This window comes from Oncorhynchus mykiss, chromosome 6 (genome assembly GCF_013265735.2).
Source record: "Oncorhynchus mykiss isolate Arlee chromosome 6, USDA_OmykA_1.1, whole genome shotgun sequence".
In the NCBI taxonomy this organism is placed as follows: Eukaryota; Metazoa; Chordata; class Actinopteri; order Salmoniformes; family Salmonidae; genus Oncorhynchus; species Oncorhynchus mykiss.
The window spans coordinates 7886023-7898982 of record NC_048570.1 but is presented as its reverse complement, the minus strand read 5'-3'; the positions used below and the strand labels follow the sequence as shown (position 1 = coordinate 7898982).

The following is a 12960-nucleotide window of genomic DNA, read 5'->3' as shown; positions in this document are numbered from 1 at the left end:
CTAGTTGCCACATTTCAAAAGGGCATTCTGGTTGTATCCCAATATCTCCTCCTTCCTCCTGTAGTGTGCCCTTGTTGACTACTACCCATAAATGTAAAAGTGTTGGATTGGCATAGGGAGTTTGCATACATCAGTCATTTACCTGTGAACAAGTGCACACTTCAAGAGAGAGGAGAGTATTGGGTCACACAACGACTATTTTCAGTTGTGTGTAGAAGCATTTCACTGTAATGGCACATTTTATCTCACTATCATCACACATTGTCAATGATAGAGACTTAAAAACAAAAAAAAAACTAGATTTAAATACTGTACTTTGTCCACCGCAAATCTACAGTCTAAACTGAAGAAAACTAGTTGGATCTATGGGATTAAAAAGAACAGCAACAGATGTAGGCGAGTTAGAAAAATGAAAGTTGGTGAGATGTTGGTTTTTAGTAGGCGGTGGAGGATTAGAATTCAAACCATGTTTCAACTCAAACCCCATATTCACTTTGTGCTGCTAACATGGGATTATGGACACAGCAGCGTGAATATGGCCACACACACAAACACACACAGGACATGAGGCGGGTACAAAGAGGGCGTGTAGTATCCCATATTTACCTGGGGCTACAGGAAGGAGTTTATAGGACCATGAGTTGTGGTAGAGGCAGAGTTCATAAAACAAAATCAGAAAAAACACAAAACAGAACTTGGTGGGCGAACCAATGAATCAAAACAGGATGATTGGACAAGGGTGGGTGGGGTGAGTTATCAGATCCTAGAGAGAATGGTGTGTGTGAGTGTGTGGAGCTTGCATGGGCAGAGATATTTGCGACAATGCAGAAAGGGAAGTCTTTCTGAGCAGTGTGTGTGTGTCAGGTTTTCAGTTTCGGAAATGTGGCACCAGACATTTGACCAGCAGCATTTTAATTTACCGGATATTTTGAGCATTGGGTGCGTAACCGGATTAAGGCGTCCACCCACGTTTCTCAAAATGACAGAAATCATATTTTCATTACAAATTCATATTAACAGAACATGCAACTTGACAACGCGCACTCCTTCTTACCCAATTACAACGCGCACTCCTTCTTACCCAATTACAATGCGCACTCCTTCTTACCCAATTACAACGCGCACTCCTTCTTACCCAATTACAACGCGCACTCCTTCTTACCCAATTACAACGCGCACTCCTTCTTACCCAATTACAACGCGCACTCCTTCTTACCCAATTACAACGCGCACTCCTTCTTACCCAATTACAACGTGCACTCCTTCTTACCCAATTACAACGTGCACTCCTTCTTACCCAATTACAACATGCACTCCTTCTTACCCAATTACAACATGCACTCCTTCTTACCCAATTACAACGCGCACTCCTTCTTACCCAATTACAACGTGCACTCCTTCTTACCCAATTACAACGTGCACTCCTTCTTACCCAATTACAACACGCACTCCTTCTTACCCAATTACAACGTGCACTCCTTCTTACCCAATTACAACATGCACTCCTTCTTACCCAATTACAACATGCACTCCTTCTTACCCAATTACAACACGCACTCCTTCTTACCCAATTACAACGTGCACTCCTTCTTACCCAATTACAACATGCACTCCTTCTTACCCAATTACAACGTGCACTTTGAAGATGTTAGAATAACGCTCCGCGTTTACTTTTCCTCAGACAAGACGAGTAACAAACAGCTGAATCACTATCCCCCATCACTATCCCCCATCACTACCCCCCATCACTACCCCCCATCACTATCCCCCATCACTATTCCCCCATCACTATCCCCCCATCACTATCCCCCATCACTACCCCCCATCACTATCCCCCATCACTATCCCCCATCACTATTCCCCCATCACTATTCCCCCATCACTATTCCCCCATCACTATCCCCCATCACTATTCCCCCATCACTATCCCCCATCACTATCCCCCATCACTATCCCCCATCACTATCCCCCATCACTATTCCCCCATCACTATTCCCCCATCACTATTCCCCCATCACTATCCCCCATCACTATTCCCCCATCACTATCCCCCATCACTATTCCCCCATCACTATTCCCCCATCACTATTCCCCCATCACTATTCCCCCATCACTATTCCCCCATCACTATTCCCCCATCACTATCCCCCATCACTATCCCCCCATCACTATTCCCCCATCACTATCCCCCATCACTATCCCCCATCACTATCCCCCCAACTTTAAAAAGCAAATGAGTCTGATGCAACAGATCAGAACAGTTCGCTTAAAATGTTTATAAACTATTATTTCGTCACAATATGATCGCAGCAACGCACACAAGGTAGTAGGTTACACGCACATGTTTGTTCCATAATGCAATTAACGGGTGACAGGTTTCATGTGACAGAAATGAGTGGAGATCTTAACATGCAACAGCTAGCATGGGTCGCTAATGTGACCTCGGATTGGGTCTTTGGCTACGAGACAATGAAAAATATTGATATAAAATACATGAGGCATGCCTCATGTAGTAAAACATTCAGGTTTCATACAATTAAGAGGCTATACGTTCTCAAAAATGGACACTGCCTCCAGCTCATTGCAAAGTGGTATGACGCTGATAAACCCTGCTGATAAACCCTGCCTTCCGTTGCCTGTGTATTTACTGCTTTGAGATGCTGTAGCAGCAGCCCTCGCGCTGTCTGATCCATTTTCCACTCAAACGCTTTATGAGAATGAACCTATAGACCGATAAGCACGTCAAATGTATTTCCATCAAACTGGTATTTAAAGGCTAAAAAGCATTATATCACAATGGGATTTTTTACTGTTCTGGACATTTGGCCGCTGCCACTTCTATTTAAATATATATATATATAGAGATTTTTTATCGGCCAAAAGCTGGCTATTACCGGCTAATGGAAACATATTAAAGAGAGAAATTCAACAAATTAACTTTCAACAAGTTAATTGAAATGCATTCCAGGTGACTACCTCATGAAGCTGGTTGAGAGAATGCCAAAAGTGTACAAAACTGACATCAAGGCAAAGGGTGGATACTTTGAAGAAGCAAAAATAAAATATATATTTATTTATTTTTTTGAACACTTTTGTGGTTACTACATGATTCCCTATGTGTTATTTCATAGTGTTGTCTTCTCTATTATTCCATAATGTAGAAAACGGTAAAATAAAGAAAAACCCTGGATTGAGTAGGTGTTTCCAAATGTTTGACTGGTACTGTAAGAATTCAGAAACTTTGCTATGAGACTCAAAATTGAGCTAAGGTGCATCCTGTTTCCATTGATCACCCTTGAGATGTTTTTACAACTTGATTAGAGTCTACCTGTGGTAAATTAAATTGATTGGACATGATTTGGAAAGGCACACACCTGTCTATATAAAGGTCCCACAGTTGACAGTGCATGTCAGAGAAAAAAACATAGCCATGATGTCAAAGGAATTGTCCGTAGAGCTCCAAGAAAGGATTGTGTTGAGGCACAGATCTGAGGACAGGCACCAACACATTTCTGCAGGATTGAAGGTCCCCAAGAACACAGTGGCCTCCATCATTCTTAAATGGAAGACGTTTGGAACCAACAAAACCCTTCCTGGAGCTGTCCGTCCGACCAAACTGAGCAATCGGGGGAGAAGGGCCTTGGTCAGGGAGGTGACCAAGAACCCAATGGTCACTGACAGAGCTCCAGAGTTCCTCTGTGGAGACAGGAGAACCTTCCAGATGGACAACCATCTCTGCAGCACTCCACCAATCAGGCCTTAATGGTACAGTGGCTAGACAGAAACCTCTCCTCAGTAAAAGGAACATGACAGCCGGCATGGAGTTTGCCAAAAGGCACCTAAAGACTCTATGGTCTGATGAAACCAAGATTGAACTCTTTGGCCTGAATGCCAAGCGCCACATCTGGAGAAAACCTGGCACAATCCCTACAGTGAAGCATGGTGGTGGCAGCATTATGCTGTGGGGATGTTTTTCAGCGGCAGGGACTGGGAGACTAGTCAGGATCGAGGCAAAGATGAACAGAGCAAAGAACAGAGAGATTCTTGATGAAAACCTGCTCCAGAGCACTCAAGACCTCAGACTGGGGCAAAGGTTCACCTTCCAACAGGACAACGACCCCAAGCACACAGCCAAGACAACGCAGAAGTGGCTTTGGGACAAGTGTCTGAATCTTCTTGAGTGGCCCAGCCAGAGCCCGGTTGAACATCTCTGGAGAGACCTGAAAATAGCCGTGTATCGACGCTCCCCATCCAACCTGAAATAGCTTGAGAGGATTTGCAGAGAAGAATTGGAGAAACTCCCCAAATACAGGTGTGCCAAGCTTGTAGCGTCAAACCCAAGAAGAATCAATGCTGTAATCGCTGCCAAAGGTGATTCAACAAAGTCCTGAGTAAAGGGTCTGAATACTTATGTAAACATGATATTTCAGTTTCTCTCTTACAAATTTGCACGAATGTAGAATGTATAATATAATAATGTATAAAAATTATATTTATTTTTAATTTTTTTATATATAAATAAGCAAACATTTCTAAACAAATTAAATGTTTTTTGCTTTGTCATTATGGGAAATTGTTTGTAGATTGATGAGGAAATAAAACAATTTAATCCATTTTACAATAAGGCTGCAACGTATCAAGTTGTGGCAAAAGTCAAGGGGTCTGAATAATTTCCAAATGCACAGTGTGTCGTGGTGTTTCTCAGTATAATGTATCGTGGTGTTTCTCAGTGTAATGTATCGTGGTGTTTCTCAGTATAATGTGTATCGTGGTGTTTCTCAGTATAATGTGTATCGTGATGTTTCTCAGTATAATGTGTATCGTGATGTTTCTCAGTGTAATGTATCGTGGTGTTTCTCAGTATAATGTGTATCGTGGTGTTTCTCAGTATAATGTGTATCGTGGTGTTTCTCAGTATAATGTGTATCGTGATGTTTCTCAGTGTAATGTATCGTGATGATTCTCAGTATAATGTGTATCGTGGTGTTTCTCAGTATAATGTGTATCGTGATGATTCTCAGTATAATGTGTATCGTGGTGTTTCTCAGTGTAATGTATCGTGATGTTTCTCAGTGTAATGTATCGTGATGTTTCTCAGTATAATGTATCGTGATGTTTCTCAGTATAATGTGTATCGTGGTGTTTCTCAGTGTAATGTATCGTGGTGTTTCTCAGTGTAATGTATCGTGATGTTTCTCAGTGTAATGTATCGTGATGTTTCTCAGTATAATGTGTATCGTGGTGTTTCTCAGTATACTGTATCGTGATGTTTCTCAGTATAATGTGTATCGTGGTGTTTCTCAGTGTAATGTATCGTGATGTTTCTCAGTGTAATGTATCGTGGTGTTTCTCAGTATAATGTGTATCGTGGTGTTTCTCAGTATAATGTGTATCGTGGTGTTTCTCAGTATAATGTGTATCGTGATGTTTCTCAGTGTAATGTATCGTGGTGTTTCTCAGTATAATGTGTATCGTGGTGTTTCTCAGTATAATGTGTATCGTGGTGTTTCTCAGTATAATGTGTATCGTGATGTTTCTCAGTGTAATGTATTGTGATGATTCTCAGTATAATGTGTATCGTGGTGTTTCTCAGTATAATGTGTATCGTGATGATTCTCAGTATAATGTGTATCGTGGTGTTTCTCAGTGTAATGTATCGTGATGTTTCTCAGTGTAATGTATCGTGATGTTTCTCAGTATAATGTATATCGTGGTGTTTCTCAGTATACTGTATCGTGATGTTTCTCAGTATAATGTATTGCAGGTGTTTTCTGAGCCGACTGTCTCTCACCTGGCCACAGACTGGATGACTTTAGAGGAGGTGTCTTTGATGTTGGTCAGAAAGCGTTCGGTTCCTCCCTTCAGGATGTCGAGAAAGCCCCCGCCCTGGTCCGGGTCTGCACCGTACACCCCTGTAACACACAGGAAGGAGACAAAGTCATGGGTCAGCGCACAAAAGTGGTTTCACACATTAAGCATCTGGAAATAAACATACTTTTCAGAAGCTAATCATCCATTTACATTTATCACACAATCTGAGACCGGTGTCAAACATCCTGGCCACAGGTGGTTTGAGTAAATAAAATACATAATAATAAAACACATCAATACATTCCTGGAGACGGGTACAGCACAATATACTTTAAAATGACTCAAATCTAAACTGTGTTTAAATGATAATGGACCTACATTCAGTTTCTTGACTGTGTCCAGCTTCTAATAATATTTTAAATAAAAGACTAGAGAGTCAGGGAGCTTAAAATTAATAATAATAATAATAATAACATTTATAATAATAACAACAACATGGATAGAGGACTACTCATTGTACATTTTGACTGCGAGGAGATACAATCTATTTTCAACGTGGCCTTCCAGAACTCATTGAAGACAAAAATGCGGCGCCCGGGCCAAAATTTATTTTGACACCAATGAAATCTGTTTCCAAGTATTCTTTGCATAATAGAGACACACGATCGTATACAAATGTAAACAAGGTTTGAAATGATTATGTTTTAGTCAAGCATATTAGTTTGTGCTTCATCTGGTCAATTTTCAGTCCACCCGACCATCCACTCAAGAAAGAAAAATTGGCCCATGGCTGAATCGAGTTGATAAACCCTGGACTAGACAATAAGGTTTGACATGAGTCTACCACTCATTGAATTGGGTCCTTTGTCTTTTTTTTTCCCCATGTTGTTTTTAGAGGGATGACGTAACCCTGAATTTATCCGATAAAAACACGTCTGCTGCGAAACATTTTGCTACAGTGTGGCACTATTGAATTCATGCCAGACAGTGCTTCATTTGTAATATGGGACGTGCTGGAACAAAAAAATGAGCCGCGGTGTGGAGCCGCCTGCAGAAGTTGCACACACGGAGTACATTTATTGTAGCCTTTTTTTTGAGTCCTGGAAAAAATGTGGGCTTTCATAAATGCATTTCATGCAATTCTACATGACTGGAGACTTTCGCAGAATCTTTAAATTATCGAAATGACAGGCTACAAACCGATCAATAAAAACATCCTCATTTTCAATCCATCAATAGCCAAGCTGAGTGTAGAAACACATTACTGTAGGTTACAATACGAGCAGGAAATTAGTCCAAAACATCTTCCCAGTTTCACTGACTCACGCAATTGCTTTACTTTGTAAAAACAATGCTGTTCACTCAATAGGCCTATTTTGAAGTGAATAACTTGGTAACATAAACAGATTAGTATTTTATTTTCAGGCGGAATTATTTGCTTTCCAACCTGTGTTTTCCAGCGATTGTGTTTGAAATATTCGAGAAAAGGTCTGTGTTGGCTGCATGCTATTCACTGACAGATCTGACACGCATTACCGCAGGTAGGCATGCCTAGGCAATTTTTTACAAATTAGCTACGGATCCTCTGTGGCTAAATTATAGGTGTACTCTTGATGTAGTATTGGGAATTATTTGATTTCTTTCTTAACAGAATGCAAAGTGCTGCCTCACCTCCAGCACACTTCCCGTAGCTAATATTCTAGTAGGAAATAAATGATGACGTGAAATGCTGAAGAAATGAGAGTTGGCGGCTCTATCAGAGCACATAGAGGGAGAGAGATCAGAGCACATAGAGGGAGAGAGATCAGAGCACAGAGAGGGAGAGAGATCAGAGCACAGAGAGGGAGAGAGATCAGAGCACAGAGAGGGAGAGAGATCAGAGCACAGAGACGGAGAGAGATCAGAGCACAGAAAGGGAGAGAGATCATAGAAAGTGAATCTCATTTTAGTTCTGTGAGAGATACAGGCGTGCTTCTCTTGCACCACATAAATGGTCTATATAGGTTACAATACTGCCATAAACCCGGGCCAGCCCAACATGAATCAGTTCTTACAATATCAGGCACATTTTCACATGACATGTTTGTTTGTTTTTAAACGGGGCATGACAATTACAGAGGAATCCAAAATGTAACTACTCTGATGGCTTTTATTATGATTTTTACATTGCAAAACAGTGAAAATAATTGTTCATGCCACAAGAGGTAGGCTACCTGATCCTGGCAAATGGGCTCCGTGAACGAAAGAGAACAAAACAGAGGTGCCGGATCCTGTTCCGGCAGGATCCAGCTCAAATGAAGCACTGACGCCAGGTGTGAATGAGTGCAGGAAGCATCTCACCACAGGGAGCCCCCAGTCTGTTCACAAGATGGCTGACTGCCAAAAGAGCAATCCTCTTAACAGCCAAATACATAGCACCAGATCAACAGTAACAGTAGTAGCAGCAGCAGAAGTAGCAGTAGTAGTAGTAGTAACAGTAGTAGTAGCAGTACCGGTAATAGTAGTAGTACCAGTAATAATAGTAGTAGTAGTAGTAACAGCAGTAGTAGTAACATTAGTATTAGTAGCAGCAGTAGTAGTAACAGCAGCAGTAGTAGTAACAGTAGTACCAGTAACAGTAGTAGTACCAGTAGTAGTGGTTGTAGTAACAGTAGTAGTAGTAGCAGTGGTAGTAGTAGCAATAGTAGTAGTAGTAGCAGTAGTAGTAGTAGTAGCAGTAGTAGTAGTAGTAGCAATAGTAATACCAATAGTAGTAGTAGTACCAGTAGGTAGTACCAGTAGTACCAGTAGTAGTAGTAGTAGTAATAGTAACCGTAGTAGTAGTAACAGTTGTAGCAGCATCAGTAATAGTAGTAGTAGTAGCAGCAGTAATAGTAGTAGTATTAGTAGGAGTAGTACCAGTAGTAGTAGCAGCAGTAGCAGAAGTAGTACCAGTAGTAGTAGCAGCAGTAGCAGTATTAGGAGTGTCAGTAGTAGTAACAGTATTAGTAGTAGTATCAGTAGTAATAGTAGTAGAACCAGTAGTAGTACCAGTAGTAGTAGTAGTAGTAGTAGTAGTAGTAGCAGTAGTACCAGCAGTAGTAGCAACAGCAGCAGCATTAGTAGTAGTAGCTGCAGCAGTAGTAGTAGCAGTAGTAGTACCAGTAGTAGCAACATTAGTAGTAGTACCAGTAATAGCAACATTAGTGGTAGTAGTAGCAGCAGTAGCAGTAGTACCAGTAGTAGTAGCAACATCAGTAGTAGTACCAGTAGCAGTATTAGTAGTGTCCACTCCATAAGCACTCTTCCTTAAAAGTTACATTTCCAAGTATGATAGATTCAAAAAAATATATATTTTTCAGCCAAGATCATAATGGATTATAATAAAGGTTTTCCTACGAGATGTTTGCAATGCTAATTCTGAAGAGTCAATGTAAAAATATATCCACAGGGAAAAGCAGGATATGAAAGTTATGCTTAGTATTTGAATTATTTTAGTGCCAGTAAAAAATGGAAAATACTAAGCATATAAACTTACAAATCCTGCCTGTGCTTTTCCCTGAGGATATATATTTTTATCTTCATAATATATATGAAACATCATCCATTCTGACTAAGATTTAAGTTGTAACTACATTTTGTGAGCCATATTGACGAGCCAGTCCCTTCCTAAGTGAGTGAGCTGTAAAGCCTTGTTCCAGCATTTAAAATCTATAGGTTATTACTATTCTTCGTTTGTTTTTTTTAAACACACCGAGTGCAAACATCAGGTGACAAGTGGACCACACCATGCGTCTTCTAAGAGGACAAACACAGCAGCTGCTGGGTTGTGAGAGTGTGACCATCCGGCCTTCAGGTGAAGGTCTGTGATCAGGGGTCATACAGTGGGGCAAAAAAGTATTTAGTCAGCCACCAATTGTGCAAGTTCTCCCACTTAAAAAGATGAGGCCTGTAATTTTCATCATAGGTACACTTCAACTATGACAGACAAAATGAGAAACAAATCCAGAAAATCACATTGTAGGATTTTTAATGAATTTATTTGCAAATTATGGTGGAAAATAAGTATTTGGTCAATAACAAAAGTTTCTCAATACTTTGTTATATACCCTTTGTTGGCAATGACAGAGGTCAAATGTTTTCTGTAAGTCTTCACAAGGTATTCACACACTTGCTGGTATTTTGGCCCATTCCTCCTTGCAGATCTCCTCTAGAGCAGTGATGTTTTGGGGCTGTTGCTGGGCAACATGGACTTTCAACTCCCTCCAAAGATTTCCTATGGGGTTGAGATCTGGAGACTGGCTAGGCCACTCCAGGACCTTGAAATGCTTCTTACGAAGCCACTCCTTCGTTGCCCGGGCGGTGTGTTTGGGATCATTGTCATGCTGAAAGACCCAGCCACGTTTCATCTTCAATGCCTTTGCTGATGGAAGGAGGTTTTCACTCAAAATCTCACGATACATGGCCCCATTCATTCTTTCCTTTACACAGATCAGTCGTCCTGGTCCCTTTGCAGAAAAACAGCCCCAAAGCATGTTGCCGCCACCCCAATGCTTCACAGTAGGTATGGTGTTCTTTGGATGCAACTCAGCATTCTTTGTCCTCCAAACACGATGTGTTGAGTTTTTACCAACGCACGAGACACGCACGCACGAGACACGCACGCACGAGACACGCACGAGAGACGCACACACGAGACACACACACACGAGACACACACACACACGAGACACACACACACGAGACACACGAGACACACACACACACACGAGAGACACACACACACACACGAGAGACACACACACACACACGACACACACACACACACGACACACACACACACACACGACACACACACACACACACGACACACACACACACACACGAGACACACACACACACACACACACGAGACACACACACTCACGAGACACACACTCACGAGACACACACACACACACACACTCACGAGACACACACTCACGAGACACACACTCACGAGACACACACACGAGACACACACTCACGAGACACACACTCACGAGACACACACTCACGAGACACACACTCACGAGACACACACTCACGAGACACACACTCACGAGACACACACTCACGAGACACACACACACACGAGAGACACACACACGAGAGACACACTCACGAGACACACCACACACACACACGAGACACACACACACACGAGAGACACACACACGAGAGACACACATACAGGAGACACACACACGAGGAGACACACACACGAGGAGACACACATAGCGTTTGAACTCACCTGCGTTGTGGATGTTGTGGATCTGGGCTGGGGGCTGTGCGCCGTTGTTGCCAAAGCCTCCGTTCTGCTCCAGCAGCTGCAGAGATTCATAGCCATCGTAAGCAGGCCTCAAACAGTAATCTGGCCTCAACAGACTCATGGGGGCGACCAAGCACCAAAAAACAAACAGTCGACAAGTGAAGAGAAGGAGGAAAACAAGTCCCAAGAGAAGGCAGTCAGAGTCGTTAGATTCAGTCAGAACATTAGTACATTTCCCCTGGACTAGAGTGGAGGTATATCTGGGTGTGTCAGCGAGGGTCAAACCTTCACGAGTCCTGCCAGTCTTGGCTGTGCCTCCTCCCCGGAGGGGGTAAGCTCCTTAACCCACAGAGAAACCACTGAATTAACACAGATCATCCCAGCCTAAATCTGCACTCAGACACAGGGGAGCAGTTATGTCTACCCCTTACTACCACTACTACTACTAGAACCACTACTACCACTACTAGAACCACTACTACTACTACTACTACCACTACTAGAACCACTACTACTACTACTACTACTACTACTACTACTAGAACCACTACTACTACTAGAACCACTACTACTACTACCACTACTACTACTACTAGAACCACTACTACTACCATTACTAGAACCACTACTACTACTACTACAACTACCACTACTATAACCACTACTACTACTACTACTACTACTACTACTACTACTGCTACTACTACCACTACTAGAACCACTACTACCACTACTACTACTACTACTAGAACCACTACTACTACCACCACTACTACCACTACTAGAACCACTACTACTACCACTACTAGAACCACTACTACTACCACCACTACTAGAACCACTACTAGAACCACTACTACTACTACTACTACTACCACTACTACTACTACTACTAGAACCACTACTACTACTAACACTAGAACCACTACTACTACTACTACTACTACTACTACTAGAACCACTACTACTACTAATACTACTACCGCCACTACTACTAGAACCACTACTAGAACCACTACTACTACTACTACTACTAGAACCACTACTACCACTACTAGAACCACTACTACTACTACCACTACTAGAACCACTACTACTACTAACACTAGAACCACTACTACTACTACTACTACTACTAGAACCACTACTACTACTAATACTACTACCGCCACTACTACTAGAACCACTACTAGAACCACTACTACTACTACTACTAGAACCACTACTACCACTACTAGAACCACTACTACTACTACCACTACTAGTACCACTACTACTACTAGAACCACTACTACTAATACTACTACTAGAACCACCACTACTACTACCACTACCACTGCTACTACTACTGCCAATACTACTACCACCACCACCACTACTACCAATACTACAACCACCACCAACAACGCCACTACTACTACCACTACTTCTACCACCACTACTTCTACTACTACCACTACTAGAACCACTACTACTACTACTAGAACCACTACTACTACTACTACTACCACCACTACTACTACTAGAACCACTACTACTACTAATACTACTACCGCCACTACTACTACCACTACTAGAACCACTACTACTACTAGAACCACTACTACTACTACTACTACTACCACTACTAGAACCACTACTACTACTAGAACCACTACTACTAATACTACTACTTCCACTACTAGAACCACTACTACTACCACTACTACTTCCACTGCTACTACTACTACCGCCAATACTACTACCACCACCACCACTACCAATACTACAACCACCACCACCACCACTACTACTACCACTACTTCTACCACCACTACTTCTAGCACCACTACTACTACTACTTCTACCGCCACTACTAC

General features: G+C 42.0%; 1 protein-coding gene across 2 annotated transcripts in view; it reads right to left on the bottom strand.

The window, feature by feature from the left end:
* The window catches only part of gak (cyclin G associated kinase), a 42255-nt gene that overhangs the window by 10985 nt on the left and 18310 nt on the right, over window positions 1-12960 (bottom strand). The window contains exons 10-12 of one of the 2 annotated variants that reach the window (XM_036979347.1): window positions 11084-11159; window positions 5792-5912; window positions 607-612 (exon numbers count right to left, since the gene is read on the bottom strand). In XM_036979347.1, the coding sequence (XP_036835242.1) occupies window positions 607-612; window positions 5792-5912; window positions 11084-11159 (203 nt within the window). The remainder of the gene's footprint in view (window positions 1-606; window positions 613-5791; window positions 5913-11083; window positions 11160-12960) is intronic. The other variant, XM_036979348.1, reaches the window with a different exon arrangement.